The following is a 16,249-nucleotide window of genomic DNA, read 5'->3' on the forward strand; positions in this document are numbered from 1 at the left end:
CTTGTGCCACTTCTAGTTTTTAGCCCAAGCCCATAACACAGATACACACACAACAACAACAACAACAACAAAAAACCGAATATGTACCGGTTTAATACCAAAAAAACAATCTCAAACATTCCAAACCGCCATGTCTCAAACCCTACCAAAACCCTGAAAATTATCTCACATTTTTCATCTTTCTTGTTAATCAAGCCAATTTCTTCTTCCCCAAATTAAAAAACCCCAATTCAATTCAGTTCATCCCCATTTCAATTCAATTGAACCCTAAAAACCCCAATTGTTGAATAGTAAGCTGAAGAAGAAGAAGGTTCAACAATGGCGGTTGCGAAAGTATGCGCAACAGGTATAATGACAGCCATTGCTGCTGCAACTGTAGGTTCCAACAACACTTACGCTGAACCCCGTTTGAACTTCCCCCCTTTCTCTTCTCCTTCTCCGCCGCCCTCCGCCGGAAACTCCCCGAATCAGCTTCCACAACCTGGGAATGCTCCGCCGCAAGCGCCGCCGTCTGACGAGCCGGAGAAGCCAAGGAAGCCGAGAAATGATAACCCCAGAACTTCTTCTACTGGGTTCGATCCTGAGGCGTTGGAACGAGGTGTTGCTGCTTTGAAACGGATTGAGAAGTCTAAAGATGCTAGAACGGTATTAATTTGATTCGTTGAAATGTGTTCGAATTTCAATGTTCGAAGTTTTATTTGATTGTTGTTTTGTAGTGAATAATTTGTTGTTTTTTTGTTTGATGTTTATAGGTGATTGGGATGATAAAGGAGCAGGAAGAAACGAAGAGGAAAGAGATTGAAATGAAGATACAAGAGCTTAAGGCAATGGCAAATCAAGCTGAATTAGTAAGTTGGCAAGCTTTAATTTGCATTTACATAGTTGTCTGAATCAATGCTAGAACAAAATGGTAGTATTTGATGATGAGTTTGATTTAATGAACATATATTCATAGTACTGGTAGCAAGACTAGCAACTAAACCCTTATTAAGTTGACATAGGGCCTGTTCGGAATCACTGTAAATTTTGAACTGTGCCTTGGATATTCTTTATGGCCGTCATCGGTGATCATATGTCTATGGCTAGCATAAAGTTAATTGATACTTACATACTTACCTAGTTACCTTAGGATGTTAAGAAGGCTGTGAACTTATTAAAACTCGGGGCTGTGGGGTTGGGTGGGGGGTTCGGTTTTTTAATGTATGCAGAGATTTAGAAGGTGAGGAGATGTTGGTGGTGTATTTTGCTTATTGGAATTTCTTGCTTTTTTGAAGTTTTGGATCTTTTAGAATTTTTGTTTACCTCTTTCAGTGACTTTTGTTATATACTTAGTATCATTTAGCATTGTTTCTCTGTTCATGCAGGAAAAGCAGAAAGTGATGTATGGAGAACAGCAAAAATTGAATAAGCAAACAGCAGAAATTAAATCGCAGTTGGCAAAATATGAAGATTCATTGAAAAAGAAACGGAGTGATGTATGTAATATGATTAGTTTTGTTACCATCGACATGTGTATTTATGTATGAGAGACTCATTTATTACCCTTTGACAGGAAGAGCATGAGAAACAAAGAGCTAGAAATCGGGAGCTTGTGGAGATGCAAGGGGAGATGGCTAAAAGAGTAGAAGCTGCTAGGAGACAAACAGAGGAGCAGATTCAAGCACAACGTATCAAAACTGAAAAAGAGAAGGCAGAAATAGAGCGTGAAACCCTAAGAGTAAAGTCAATGGCAGAAGCAGAAGGGAGAGCTCATGAAGCAAAACTGTTGGAAGAGGTTAATTTACGTTTGTTTGGGGAACGTGCAAAAAAAGAGACTGAGAAATGGGTTTCGGCTATAAACACCACTTTTGATCACATTGGAGGTATCTTTATTATAGTCCTCATTTTGCTTTGTTTTGTACAGTAGATTATTATTTGTAATCCTGTGTTTCAATTTTGAAGTATCGCATAGAGGTTTTTGTTTGTTGTTATCATTTCTTTTCTTTACCATTTTTTATAAATCTTTTCCATTCTTTTCTAGTATGCCATACGACCATCTTGTGATTGGAATATTTAGTAGATTGTCTTGTGCTGGTATTCTGTTAATGAAGTGGCCATATTCTCAGGGCTATTTTATGCTTGCGCATGGCTTGATTGATTTCGTTTGCTCATTCTAATTTCCTTTTTAGGGTTTTTTTTTTATTTTTTATGAAAAGTAAATTGTGCAAAATTAATCAAGTGTGTGTTAAGTTTAATTTTTTTCCTCTTTATATAAAGAAATATCGATCTCACTGTACAAATGTTTACCCTTCTTCCTCTATGACTTATTACCATTATTATTAGCTTGATTTTGTTTCTTTATTACTTTATCTAGGAGGATTTCGAGCTATATTGACAGATCAAAATAAGCTTATTGTTGCTGTTGGTGGGGTTACTGCTCTTGCTGCTGGCATATACACCACAAGGTCTGTTGGAAGCTTTGAGTTTACATAAATATCTATTTTGCTACCTAATTATATATTGAATAGGCCAAATAGATTCACCTGTAAATTGACACTTGGAAATCCCTTAATCCCTTTACATGCCAATTTCTCTCTCTCGATCTCCATTAACTGAGATGGTTTTTGATCCAAGTGTGAGTAAGTTTTCAGGTGTACCTGGTAGTTTCATTGTGGAATGTGCTCAAGTGGTATATTTGAGTTGATCATTTAAGTTATTTACAAGGACTCATGCACAAGGTTGAACATAATGAGCCTGGTCATATTTTTCTCGAAAATTAATAATAATATCATGCGCTCGAAAATCAATATATGTACATTCAAATTCAAGTAAAAAAAACTATGCATAGTCAGTGAAAAAGTTGCGCACCAATCCATATCATCAGAAAGAGTGAGAGAGATGTCAAATTGAAATTTTTTATCTGATTGTTTTATACTCCGTATTTTGGTTGTTAAATTATTTAATCCAAGTTTCTAAAGCATTGTTTGTCTTGGAACTGGATTTGGGTATCCGGTTTTTCCTATATTCAATAAATAGTGATGTATAACTCTGTTTGTATTCCCTCTAAAAGGTATTTGAGAGTTGCACTAACTGCACACCTGTGCATTGGTTAATGTTTGAAGTTATGATGTATGAAAGTTTTACTAGCTCATAAGACGCCTCCCTGTGCCTATAAATGATCAGTACCTGTTATTTTGTGTTGCTTGTGAGTTAAAACGTATGGTACAAATTCTAGTGTGCAGCTGTAAGATCCACTGGGCTCTCTCTTTGGAGTTATGTTGATGATTTGGCAACCCTTGTCTTAGATTAAGAAAAACTACTTCAGGATTTAAAGACCTTGGTCTAAGGACTAAATTGGCTCTTTCCCCTCCTTACAAATCAATATACATTTCCATTTTATTTTGGAATGTTATGTTTGTCAATCAGAATTAAATATCTAATTATTAGCATGCAGTATTGACAGTGCTGTATGCTTTAGTAGAAGACCCTAAAGATTAAAGCTTTCTGTTCCATTTGCATTTTATGTTTGCCCATGCAAGGTTTAGATGATAACTCAGGGTCTTAAGTAATAAATTAACAAAAATTTATGAGGACATGTTGACAGGGTTCACTAACAGCTTGTTAGCTATGTCCTCATGCAAAGGGACAAGCATTGATTAGGTTAGAGTACAGAAGACAGAATAACTAGATTTTAAGTAATAAATAAACAAAAAAATTACGAGGACATGTTGACAGGGTTCACTAACAGCTTGTTAGCTATGTGCTCATGTAAAGGGACAAGCATTGATTAGGTTAGAGTACAGAAGACAGAATAACTAGGTTTTGTCTTGCAGAGATTTTAAACTCTACTCTAAGAATACCCCCCATGCTTGGGTTTTTGAAGTGCTTGATTCAAGGCATCCCAACATGGTTAATTTAGAGGGCTGAGCTTCATCTAGAGGTTGCTGGCCAAAGCTTGGGTTGCAGCTTTCTTATGATGTTTTGATCTGCTTTCCCTGCACCAACTTAAGTGATTTGATTTTAGGTGATTAATTAAATTTTCTGCTCACTCCTATGTGGAAAGGCAGCCTACCTTTGTGATGGTTTGTTTGACTGATATATTTTTCCTTGTGACTAAAGAGAGAGTAGACTATGTTCCTAATAAGCTGATTATTAGTATTTTACCATCTACATATTCCTTGTTCTGTACCTTGTATTGTATCTGTCATTCTAGATTCAACCTATGCTTTTTTTTTTCTATTGTGTTGAGGTAAGATGAAGGCTAAACCAAGAAAACGGAAAATAAGAAAATTATTTGCTTAGTTTAGTTATCGTATGATGAAAATTGTCAGGTGACAATGTGACATGCAAACTAAAATAAGAATCCTAGTCTCATTGTTGCACTATGGTGCGCCAATATTTGAAAGCCTAAAAGGGATGATTGGAAGTTAACATTGAAAGAGGATTGCTGCCATTAGTAGAAGAAAAAGATGATGGGTGATTAAGTTTTGAAATCAAGGAAATGGAGTTTTGGAGAAAAATTGAGTGTATGTATGAGCACTGGTACATGCACATGTTTTGGGTACTGTAGCTATGTGGCTTTTGCAATTAGTTCTGAACTTTCAATCTGTTTTTCAATTTTTGATAGACTTTTTTTTTTTTCCTTCTTGTTTCTCATCTTGCAGAGAAGGAGCTAAAGTAGTATGGAGTTATGTAGACAGGATACTGGGACAGCCATCATTAATCAGAGAATCCTCTAGAGGAAAATATCCCTGGTCTGGTGTTCTTCCCCGTGTCATGAGCACACTCCGTTCTACTGGAGGAAATGCTTCCAAGAATGGAAATGGTTTTGGTGATGTTATTTTACACCCTTCACTCCAGAAGAGAATCCAGCAGCTAGCTTCTGCAACTGCAAACACAAAAGCTCATCAAGCACCATTCCGTAATATGCTTTTCTATGGCCCTCCAGGAACAGGGAAAACAATGGCTGCACGAGAGCTGGCTCGTAAATCTGTATGGCATCTTACCTCTAGCTTGTTAATAGTCTTAAACTTTTAATATGTGGCATTTGTGTTTAATCCTGCATAATTGTGAAAATTTGAAATAGCGGTCATGTTCTGACCTTAAAGTAGGACAAATCATGCTCCTGTTCACTGTGATTTATCGTATATCAATATTATGCTTTATTAAAGTCTATCAATAGTTGTAGGCATGATTTATGCTTCCTGAACTTTTAGCGTGCATAGGAGAGCTCATTTTATGTTTCAATAAAATTTCTTCCTGTTTAGAATTTTGTTCTGTCATGTGATGTGACAACACTGGCTGTCACTGGCCTTCCGTAAACCTCCGTATCCGGACATGGGACTGGCCGACTGGCAATGGAAACCCACTGGCGGAGTTTGATGGATTGATGGAATTTTGTTCTGTGTCTTATCAGGGATTGGACTACGCATTGATGACTGGTGGAGATGTTGCCCCACTAGGGGCACAAGCTGTTACGAAGATACATCAGCTATTTGACTGGGCAAAGAAGTCTAATAGGGGTCTATTGTTATTTATTGATGAAGCTGATGCTTTCCTTTGCGAGTAAGTTATTCTTGATTTCTTTTCTCAAAAAAACAGTTATACTTTATTTCTAATGTGCTAGTGTGCTACGCTTCATATTTCCGGAAATTTTCTTTGATGCTCAGTAATAACACATCACTAGTTACACATCAGAACTTCTTTGTGTAACATACTCGAAACTATTATTTGTCAGCGTTGGAATTTAATTGTATAATTAACTCTAAAATAAATTCATTTGTCTCACGTGAAGTTATGATGCCCTCATAAAAGATTATGCTTACACCATTTTAATAGAGTTTTGGCTTGTCCTTCATGCATGTCATAATTTGCTTTCATGATCCATTTATTACCTTTGGTTCTCATGCTGTAAATTGACATTTTCCAGACGAAACAAAATGTACATGAGTGAAGCTCAAAGGAGTGCACTCAATGCACTCTTGTTTCGAACAGGTGATCAGTCTAAGGACTTAGTCCTAGCTCTTGCCACAAACCGGCCTGGAGATCTTGATTCAGCAGTGGCTGATCGTATTGATGAAGTTCTTGAGTTCCCATTACCTGGAGAGGATGAAAGATTTAAGTTGCTAAAACTCTATCTTGACAAGTATATAGCACAAGCTGGATCAAGAAAACCTGGGCTGTTTTCACATTTGTTTCAGAAGCAGCAGCAAAAGATAGAAATTACAGGATTGACTGATGACTTGCTGAGAGAGGCTGCAGCTAAGACTGAAGGATTCTCAGGAAGAGAGATAGCAAAGCTAATGGCTGGAGTTCAAGCAGCTGTTTATGGGAGTGAAAATTGCATCCTTGATCCTCAATTGTTCCGTGAGGTTGTAGATTACAAGGTTGCAGAACACCAACAAAGAAAGAAATTGGCTGGAACTGAAGAAAGTAACTCAATGAAATCGTAGATGACTTATATAGGCAAAGCAAATTACCTTTTTATTGCTGAGATTGTTGCTATTTATTTGTTGGCGCTGTGAAGACAGATAGGTTAAGCACAGAGGAATTTTTTTTTCGTCATCCACACTGATGTTGGTCATAATTTTGCCCCTATTTGTGGGAAGTTTTGGCATACTTAACGTCACAGTGTAGAAATATGAAGTTCGACGCGGTTCCAGATTATTTTTTCCTGATGTATCTGACAAATGACATGATGCTTGTTAACACTTTGTACAATAAATCATTATAGCAAATTTTGATTCAGATACAATTTTAACATCAAATGAATAAATTGTTTCTAAGTTCTCAATTGAATACATTTTGGGATCTCAATTATTTTTTAAGGTTCCGTACAAGTTAACTAGGTCCTAAATTATTAGGGATGTCTTGTTTCCAATTGGACGAGGTGCCTTAATAAATTGTCGAGGGAATAAGAATATCAATCCTAAAAACAAAATGACATAGGTATTTCATTATTTTCCATCGCATCAGCTATGTTCATTGAATCAAATTGTTGTCGTTCTGTGAAGCAAAGTACCAAAGCACTCAAGGCTTACTTGAAAAGAGGATGCAAACTACATTGACAATTATTCCCCCAAATTTCAAATTCAAGTGGGGAATTACATACACAAAATGGTAAATCAGCTCTAATGATGATGACCATGGTCTTGAACGTAGCGCAGGCCACAATATTTGCAGACTGCTGGAGCTTCTAAGTCAAGACATATGAACTCGACAGGGTGCCCCAGAGGATTCTTAGCTGCCACCAAGAAATAACGCAATAGAACAAGTCAATTGATTTAAAGATTTTAGGCTCTTCGAAGCTCTGTGAATAGTATGTCAGCATAATTTTTTTAAATAGTGCCTACTTAAACAGTGGGAATTAGATTTGAAAATAAAAAACAAAATTCAACTCAATCTAACCTCCTTCACATGCAACTATTCGGTCTTGCACTTTAATGGGAGGTACTTCATTGATCAACTCCATTGGAGACTTCTTGCTTTTATCCTACAACGACAGCAAATGAATACTGTAAACATGCAGTGCGTTATAATATCTCAGATATCAAATGCACAACCATTAAAGGATCCTAAAACAACTGGTGGTGTGCTTTAAGAATAGAGAGTAGGAAAAAATCAAATAAAGGCTAGTTGAAAAGTATGACAGACGAATTCACGACCTAGTAGATGCAAGAGTAAGGTAATCTAATTCCAAGGATCAAATTTACAGGGTTAGGTTTTGTATGATTCTAGGTGGTTACTTACTCTTAGTTTATCAGACAAAGGGTTAGCAGAAAATTCTCCCAAAGATTAGATCTTTATGATAGTTAAGGGTCTCTCAGATACATACAAATACAACACGAAGGGCCTCACAAGGCCCACAACACTGAAAAGAAAACAAGATGCCCTGAGAAATCTGACTTTCTATTGCTACAATGGCTTTAATTAAAAGTAGATATCAAAATGGCCAGTGAAACTATTGAGCAATGGGAAGAAAACCAGAGCAAGATACTCAAAGAAAAGGCTTGAAACTATAAAATCTCCTTTACATGAGCTTTTGGCCAAAGGCGACCATAAATTAATCTCGAAATTAATATTAACTGGAAGAAAATTACCACAAACCAGAAACCACAATGAAAGCTTCCAGTGGTAAAAGAGCCCAATGAGATTGTCATGATCATGAGAAAACAGATTCTTTCTTTGAAACTGAATGGTACTGTAAATCTTTTAACTCAGATAGCCTCTATAGTCTATATCAATTATATAATAAATTTTCATGCTATATTGCTAATTGAAGCTCTTAGCTAATAATCAATTCTTAAACTGCACAAGCAAATCAAATCTTCAAATTAAGAAAAAGATTAGAAAAACCTGAAGACTTATGTCTTAAAGGCAGAACTTTAGTCAATGGGTTCAACAAAAAGAGTAAAAAAATGGAAGGAGTAGTTCTTCGTATAAGAGAGCTTTGCCAAAAATTCCCCATCCGCTTCATTGTTCAAACTCTTGAAAATGGGTTTAGCTCATAGATTATGAAAAGATTATAGAAACAACAAAACACACAACTAACAAGGGCTTAACAAACTTTTCCAAAAGGTATCAAGCAAAGGACTAGATAACATCAATTAAAGGTAGAAATTTCCTATGTTCTAGTAGAAAGAAGACACATTGACTCTTGAAACAACCATTCGAAAAGGGCTTATCAGTTATCACATTCCAGATTCAGCTATATTTCAAGGAACTAACAAAATCAAACACAGTAATCGCTTAACTAAGGCCGAAAATCAACAATAAATGGTGAAAATCACATCATCTATAGAATCACATCTACGAATAAAACTTTTATTTCCATCTGACATTCATTTCAAAGTGGCGAATAACTAGAACAACAATCCATCTAAGCAATCACCTGTTTATCACTAACTTAACTAATTAACGAAGAGAAACCAAAATTTTCATTTTTTTTTTATTTCTCCTCACAGCACCTATATGGTCAAAATCAATAACCTGAGTCTCTAATTTGATAGAAAATAAATCAAATTTTGGTCCAACAATTGAAAAGATTATAGTATCCAACTTGAAAAATTAGAACAAAATTAAAAACCTAATTAAGTATTCACTAATTACCCCCAAAAACTTCCACAAAAATTTCAATATTTGTTCTAATCGAAAAATGAATAATCCTAAACCTTAATTTGATAGAGCAGAAATCACACAATAAAATTGGAGGAAACCCAATAAAATTAAAATCACAACTAACTCAGATCTAATTTTAATTAGAAAGATGATGATTGCATAAAAATTATAGAATAGCAAAAGAATCAACAAAAAAGGGGGAAAACATAGGGTTTACCTGCATCCATTTATCAGTGTGAGAGGTGACGACTTCAGTGCTAACAATGCAGAAACTCCTGGCATTCGAACGCAAAGCGGTTGATTTTGCAAGATTTCGGAGCAAGCTCAACGCCATCTTCAATTGACTGATCGAAGTACAGAAGGAAGAAGAAGAGGAGAGAGAAAGTGACAGGAGAAGAGAGAGAAAATACCAATTTAGTTGGAAGAAGAAGTTAAGGTGTTGAGATATCTGGGTCTTACTACTATTTTGAGGTTAGATCCTTTTACCCATTTGCAGTTTCATTGTTGGCCCAATACAGCAGAAGTGATGCAGTACTCCGACCCATATGGAGCACTCGTAGAGTCGTAGGTCTCGTTTGGTAGCCCCAATCAAGTCTTAAGGTTTGAAGGTTCTTTCCTTATCAGGGTTTTTTTTAATATATTTTTGACGGTCTGAGTTCGGTTTTTTTTGGCCCGGTATTTGCAGGTCAGACATTTTGAGAGTGAGGGAGAAGCTAAGGGATCTCCACCCTCAAAGGGTCTCTAGTGGGGATTAAACTCCCAACCTCAAGGTTGGGTGACAATCTTACCACTAGACCAAGCTTAACTTGGTATATACGAGTATATATATTCAAGAATAAATTATGTATAAATTATACTCGTAAAATCGTAATCATAAAATTATGAAAAAGAGTAACCTTAACCAATACAGCCCAGTTGACCATCCTCCCAAGAATTCCAACAAAGATACTATACAAATACATGGAAACTGTATACTTGGTGTTACGTATTTCTAGCTAATCTTCTAAGATTTTCACCTACAAAAGTAGAACTGCAATTTCGAACTCAAAAATATGTCCACCAACTTCTAGGAAGTTCCTGCCCTGCTTCCGATTTCAAGGCTTCTCAAAAATGGAATCCCCATATCGTTCATTGATTTTAAGACGACATCTGCCAGATGACCCTTATCCACAGCTTTGTACAAGTGAATAGCAGCACTCATGATAAATCTGTCTGCCTTTGCATATTGTTGAATCCTTTCAAAGAGAGAAATTCCTTTATCCACATATCCATATTCCATGTAACTCCGTAATATGGTCCTACAGCATACAATGTCAGGTTTTAATCCAGAAGCAAGCATTGTGTTGAAAACGCGGTCAGCTTCCTCCATTAGGCCAGCTTTGGCAAAGACTGATATCAAGAGATTATAATGAGCACAAGAAGGTTGTATTCCTTCTTTCTTCATGGATGCAATTGTTTGTTCCGCTTCTTGGTATTTCATGCTCTCTGTGTAAGCTTTAACAAGGGCGAGATAAGTAAAGGAATCAGGACAGCGCCCATCTTGCTGCATGATCTTAAAAAGCTCCTCGGCCTCAGAAAAAAGTCCCACAGAAGCATATACATTTAGCATAACATTGTAGCTTATCTGCAACATTGGAATCACAAAGCTTAGAAGAGCGAGGGCAGGCAACATTAGTTTAACACATATCATACTAAGTAATACTTATATCATGAGGAACTACATCCACCCTCTCTCTCTCCAGTAGCTGAAAGGTTTAAAGTCATGAATCACTTCTTAATACGAGTATTCAAAAAGTAAGCAACATAGAAAAATTCACCTTTCCAGGTTTTATGCCTTCCTCCCTCATTTTAGCGAACAACGCAGATGCTTCCTGAGCTTTTCCTGCAAAAAGAGTTCTCTCCATTGTAATCATATGGTGGATAAGCAAAGAGTTACAGCTCCAAAAAGGAAAGAGACTTATGGGGCATAGATTATATGCATGGACAAACCAAGTAAATGAAAAGGCATAAGACTTCGTGGAAAAACATACCAGACTTTCCATATATGCTTATTAGATTAGTATAAACTTTCTCATCCAAAGATATGCCCATATTCTGTGCCATGTTGAACATCTCTACGGCCTTATCTAGCTTCTTTTGTCTTCCATAAACACTACACCAACCAAATAATAATATATTAAAAGAAAGTAAGACATGCTTTCCTTCCACTTGTTAATGCATTATTTTTTCAGTGAGGAGGCTACCTAACCTGATCACAGTGCTATATGTCTGTATTGACAGGGAAACTCCAGATGATAGCATGCGGTCATATATGCTCGCAGCAAAATGCAATTTACCTGTGAAAGTATTATGTTAGGCATAAGTTATAATTGTTTTTCTCGTATTATATTAGAGTACTTGAAAGAAAAAAGACTTTAAAATAAAACTCCCCAACCAACCTGCTTCTAACATTGCCTTAATAAACGTATTATATGCAATAGTGTCAAGAACCACATTGTCATGCAAACTTCTGCTAATCACATCCTCTGCTTCCCGATATATCCCTGGGGCAGAAAAAGTGAATAACTATGTTAGAAGAAGGAAACAGATCAAGGCATCAAGTATATACAACCACACACTAATACATTTCTCCACAAAAAGAACAGAACTTGACTAAAGGTGAGCCAATACCCTACCACGATTTGTTAGATGGTTCACAAGCACACTGATGACAAAGGGACTCAAACATATTCCTCTTTTTGAGCATTCCTTGAAAAGCTCGTAACCTTCCCTAGGTTCACCACATTTAACACAGGCATCAATCACGGAATTGTATATTTCAGCCCCGCAATCAGCAGAATTCACCACAGCTGAAAACAATGTTTTCACTTTTTCCAGATTCTGTTGCTTTCCATACAAACTAATCATTGAAGCCAAGATTCCACCATTTTCCTTTGAGTCTCTTTTAATTAATAGATCACAGAGGATTTCAGCTTTAGAAGCATCACCTACACCAAGTTAAATGGCAATCGTCAAGAAAAACTCAACAAGATAAATATTGCTTGAGATATAACTGAACAATTGATAATATGTTAAAATAATATGCAACACTATTTCAAATTCCAGAAGACACCAACTTCACCTTCATGTATAAACTTTCCGATGAGTTGTTTTGCAACAGATAAGCCATCAGCAGCTCCAAGTAAAAAATCAAGTGTGTATTCTATCTTATTGCCGTTACCATTTGCTAGATAAAGACAAAGCATAAGCTCCAGTGCATTAGTATCAAGGGAAGCAGGGACTAACGAGTGACCTTTTTCTTTCTCAAACTTCCCATCTTCTGATTTTAAAATCATGGAAACAGTTTGAATAAAGCTGCTATTTTCCATACATCCATTTCCACTTACGTCTTCAATGAATTGCTCAGCTTCTCTAAGCATTCCCTCCTTAGAGTATACCTTCATCACCGTCCTGCAGAGCTCCTCATCAAACATAACATTGTCCTTCCTTATCTGAAGAATGAAATTCTTAGCCTTCTCAAGCAATGTTTGTCTTAAGAACATGTTGAGCATGTCATTACAAGATCTTGAATCCGGGACTCCAGTACTGGATAAAGACTGAAACGTTGCTTCAGCAGATCCAAGATCTCCATTCATCTTGTAACACTTCAACAAGATTGAATTGGAAAAACTGGAGAATGGTATATTTCGAGACTTCATCACCTCCATGGTATGCAAAGCTTTCACATAATCTCCTGAACTAAAATACACTTGTGCCATTGCTACATATGTTTTCTCATCACGAAGCAGACCCAATCTTTCAGCCTCTTCAAAAGTCTTTTCTGCATCTTCACAAAGACCGAGCTTACCATATATCCTGACAAGTAAACCATAAATGACTTCGTCAGCTCGGATTTTGTACCTATCCATTTCTGAAAATAGAGACAGTGCCTTTGAGTAATCTCCATTCTTATAATAGAGGTTTAACAGAGAAGCACAAGTAAAATTACTTGGTATTATGTCTTGATATCTCATTTCTTCATAAAGCCTCAATGCTTCATCTTGCTTGCCTTCTTTGATGTTACATGTGATCAGAAGGCTGTAAGTGACCTCTTCAGGTACAAAACCAAGGCTTTTCATCTTATTGAAAGTTTTCAATCCCTCTTCAAATTGACCTTCCTTAACGAGTGAACAGATGGCAACCGTGAAGGTAAAGTGGTTAGGTACAACCCTCTTATCAATCATGTCTTTATATATCTGTATCACATGTTGGTGCAGTGACTTCTTTTGTAAGGATGACAGCATGAAGTTATAAACTGCAACAGAAAGTAGCACATCCCTCTCTCGCACAGCCATGTAAAAAGATAGCATAGCTTTGTGTCGTCCCCATCTAGCATATGTACACAGCATAGTCCCACAAGCAATTTCATCAGGTTCACATCCTGCATCAAGCATCTCTAGGAAGGTCTCTTCAGCCAGCTTAATCTTCCCAACTTGACCATATGCACGCAAAACAATTGTGTAGGCAATAACACTAGGACGGTAGCACAGCTGTTCCAAGTGCATCAATAACTTCAGTATATACTCATTATTCAAATCAAATGAAGCAACGAAAATGATTCATTTTGGTCTATGGTAAGTAGCGATCAACTTTGGCTGCACACAACAACTTGCTTTACTATATAGTTGTATTTTGATAAAACTTTGTCCACCAAATTTCCTATTGATTCATAATTGTACTGTCGTAATCCAACTCTGATAAGCTCAGCCAAGTAAAAACAAAGCTATCGAACAGTTCCAAGGATAAAGTAGGTGAATCACTAGCTGCTTCCCAATGCATTTAACTCTCACACCTCAGTCAAGATATTCTTAGTTGAGTAGAAATGCAACACACCCTGCAGCATATAATTTTCCTATAGATTCATTAACAACAAAGATAAAACAACTCTTGAATAAAGAAATCCTAGTACACCATAACTTTCCTAATTCCAAAACTTGACAGCAATAATTATCATGTAAAAGATCAGTCAAAGACATGCACATATATCTATCTCCCCAATAGACAATTCGCAAATTTTAAAGTCTAAAACTAAATTCTTACCAATTATGTTAATCAGACTCTTCATTCACCTCATTAACGGTATTAGATATCGATACCTTCTGAGATGGGTATGACACTTGCACGCTTTATTCTAGACCAATTTCATAAAATGGCAGTGTCTGACCCTTGGATTGACCTCAAGTTCTGTGTTAGATACTCGACACTCAGACATGGGTACGACACTCAAACACTTCAACCTAAACTAAAATCATGTTAAGTTAATATAAAACGGCCATGTTAAACACTTGGACACATACCTGTGTCCAAACTATTCTAGCCTATAATATAATATAAGCAAATGCCACAACCTCACATCATAATTCCCAAATATTAAAAACCCCAACAGAAATCCAATACAATTCAACTAAAAACACAATCAAAATGCCAGCAAAAAATCAAAACAAAAAGAACCCAAATAAAACAAACCCACCTGCAATTTCATCCAAGCAAAAAAATCCCTAACTTGGCGCCAACCCTTTTGCTCCTTCAACACAACACACATCTCTCTAAAAGTAAGCTTAGCAACAAAAGAACCCATTACTTTCCTCATATCATAACTACCTTCAGTTTTCTGGGACAAGCTTCTAACAACCTGAATTGCAGCAACAACCTGTTTACCATACAAATGACCATTCCTATCATCTTCCAAGTACTGAACCATCTGCTCCGGCGTACGGCGGACCCACCTGGGGGTTTGAGCTAGAGGGCCCTGGTTTCTTCGAAGCGTGCTAAGATAGCGAGCTTTGGACTTGATTATGCGACGGGCGTTGTCGTCGGAAAGTGGGTTTTTGGGGTTTTTTGAGCGGGGTTTTGGGGCGGTGTTGCCGTCGCTGAGGGACCATGGGTCAGAGGTGACGGAGCACCGGAATTTGGTTATGGTGCGGGTGTTTGGGAAGAGGGGTTGGGGTTTGTGGTGGGTTTTGAGGAGTGGAGGTGGAGAGAGAAAGGATGATTGGAGGGATTCCATGTAAGAAATGTGGAGTGGAGTGAGGATTCATGGAGGAATGAAAGAAAATTCTTAAATGTACAAATTATCCAAATACTCACATGAATGTTGTCTTTATAAAAGGGTAGTTTTGGAATCTTCCAAAGTGTGATAGGAAATAGGAATTGTTGTTTACTATCTCCATTTTTTTTTTTTTTTTAGTTGCATCACTTATGTTTGCACATAGTTAGGATGAATTTGATATCAATCAATATACCTATACTAAAGGCGAAACTAGAAATGACACTTGTCATAAAGTGGTTAAAAATTTTCCCTCCAAAAGGTCTTTTTTTTTTTTTTTTTTTTCAAAGCTTCTTTGAGAAGTATTTAATTTAATACTTACTTTTCTATTTGGCAAGTATATTAATTTTTACACATTCAACAAAGATTTATATATTTATTTATTTTATAACGGGAACAGAGTCATATAATACAATAATCTAATATTATCTATAACTTTGTAATGTAATCCATAATGGTTATTTTTATTAGTCGTGCACTCGTGTATGCATTTCTTCCTCTGTTTTCTTTAAAGATTCAAATAAATTGTAATTACAGAACTTTCATCCTATTTTGCAATTTGATATTATTTTTTATAGTAAAATAATTGTATTAAACTAATGATAAATATTGAAATTACCGTGCATGGCACGGGATCTAACCTAGTAATATAATAATGTGAATGAATGAATAATTTATTATGGTAAAAATAATGTGGGGATTATAAAAGGAAAAATATGTGAGAGAGAGTAGTGGGGAATATGAGAGAGAGAAATGATAAATTTCTACTACATAATATTATCCTACATAAGATAAAGTAATCACAAGATTATCCTACAAGTACATGTACCGTGTCTACATTAAAAAAAATTTAGTCAAAAACTTTTTTTCTTCTTAAAAACCATTAAGATAATTGATTAAAAAAAAAAAATCTACCTTAATTTAGTTCTTGATTTCCTTCCCTTATAAACAATTCATTTCGGCTCTATTCGATTCAGTTCAGCCCTAATCAGTTCAATTCAGTCAGTTGTTTTCAATACATCGGAACAAGTCCTAAATAACCAACATTAGCCATCCAATTAGCGGTTT

At 36.2% G+C, this 16,249-nt stretch overlaps 3 protein-coding genes across 4 annotated transcripts; 1 reads left to right on the top strand and 2 right to left on the bottom strand.

Annotated features, from left to right (window-relative positions):
- Window positions 1-116: 116 nt before the first annotated feature.
- LOC145562597 (uncharacterized) lies at window positions 117-6,653 on the top strand. The gene is made up of 8 exons (XM_081622926.1): window positions 117-645; window positions 753-848; window positions 1,365-1,475; window positions 1,553-1,862; window positions 2,354-2,444; window positions 4,644-4,971; window positions 5,396-5,544; window positions 5,909-6,653. The coding sequence occupies exons 1-8, from the start codon at window positions 319-321 to the stop codon at window positions 6,429-6,431; spliced, it is 1,935 nt and encodes a 644-aa protein (XP_081479052.1). The 5' UTR covers window positions 117-318; the 3' UTR covers window positions 6,432-6,653.
- A 255-nt stretch (window positions 6,654-6,908) lies between these two features.
- Window positions 6,909-9,528, bottom strand: LOC145564216 (NADH dehydrogenase [ubiquinone] iron-sulfur protein 6, mitochondrial-like). The gene is made up of 3 exons (XM_081624547.1): window positions 9,314-9,528; window positions 7,387-7,471; window positions 6,909-7,222 (listed from the first exon to the last, which is right to left on the bottom strand). Exons 1-3 carry the CDS (start codon window positions 9,428-9,430, stop codon window positions 7,110-7,112), a joined length of 315 nt encoding a protein of 104 aa, XP_081480673.1. The 5' UTR covers window positions 9,431-9,528; the 3' UTR covers window positions 6,909-7,109.
- Window positions 9,529-9,947: 419 nt separating this feature from the next.
- On the bottom strand, window positions 9,948-15,142 carry LOC145562598 (uncharacterized). Of its 2 annotated transcripts, none has more exons than XM_081622927.1 (8): window positions 14,606-15,142; window positions 12,218-13,625; window positions 11,772-12,083; window positions 11,535-11,639; window positions 11,345-11,432; window positions 11,127-11,248; window positions 10,914-10,978; window positions 9,948-10,720 (listed from the first exon to the last, which is right to left on the bottom strand). In XM_081622927.1, the coding sequence occupies exons 1-8, from the start codon at window positions 15,140-15,142 to the stop codon at window positions 10,163-10,165; spliced, it is 3,195 nt and encodes a 1,064-aa protein (XP_081479053.1). In that variant the 3' UTR covers window positions 9,948-10,162. The 2 variants fall into 2 exon arrangements, with proteins under 2 accessions (XP_081479053.1, XP_081479054.1); XM_081622928.1 differs by having other exon boundaries at window positions 12,218-13,969; window positions 14,606-14,734.
- Window positions 15,143-16,249: the final 1,107 nt, after the last annotated feature.

This window comes from Chenopodium album, chromosome 10, assembly GCF_948465745.1.
Source record: "Chenopodium album chromosome 10, dcCheAlbu1.1, whole genome shotgun sequence".
NCBI lineage: Eukaryota > Viridiplantae > Streptophyta > Magnoliopsida > Caryophyllales > Amaranthaceae > Chenopodium > Chenopodium album.

Bases quoted from the DNA above. Each gene is read 5' to 3' on its own strand.
- LOC145562598 (XM_081622927.1), bottom strand. From the start codon at position 15,142: ATGGAATCCCTCCAATCATCCTTTCTCTCTCCACCTCCACTCCTCAAA. The intron at 11,433-11,534 runs GTTGGTTGGGGA...ATACTTTCACAG, and splicing joins TAAGGCAATGTTAGAAGCAG to GTAAATTGCATTTTGCTGCG. The intron at 10,721-10,913 runs GTGAATTTTTCT...CCAATGTTGCAG, and splicing joins AAGGCATAAAACCTGGAAAG to ATAAGCTACAATGTTATGCT.
- LOC145562597 (XM_081622926.1), top strand. From the start codon at position 319: ATGGCGGTTGCGAAAGTATGCGCAACAGGTATAATGACAGCCATTGCT. The intron at 1,476-1,552 runs GTATGTAATATG...ACCCTTTGACAG, and splicing joins TGAAAAAGAAACGGAGTGAT to GAAGAGCATGAGAAACAAAG. The intron at 2,445-4,643 runs GTCTGTTGGAAG...CTCATCTTGCAG, and splicing joins GCTGGCATATACACCACAAG to AGAAGGAGCTAAAGTAGTAT.
- LOC145564216 (XM_081624547.1), bottom strand. From the start codon at position 9,430: ATGGCGTTGAGCTTGCTCCGAAATCTTGCAAAATCAACCGCTTTGCGT. The intron at 7,472-9,313 runs GTAAACCCTATG...CTGTCGTTGTAG, and splicing joins ACACTGATAAATGGATGCAG to GATAAAAGCAAGAAGTCTCC. The intron at 7,223-7,386 runs GTTAGATTGAGT...TCTTGGTGGCAG, and splicing joins AATAGTTGCATGTGAAGGAG to CTAAGAATCCTCTGGGGCAC.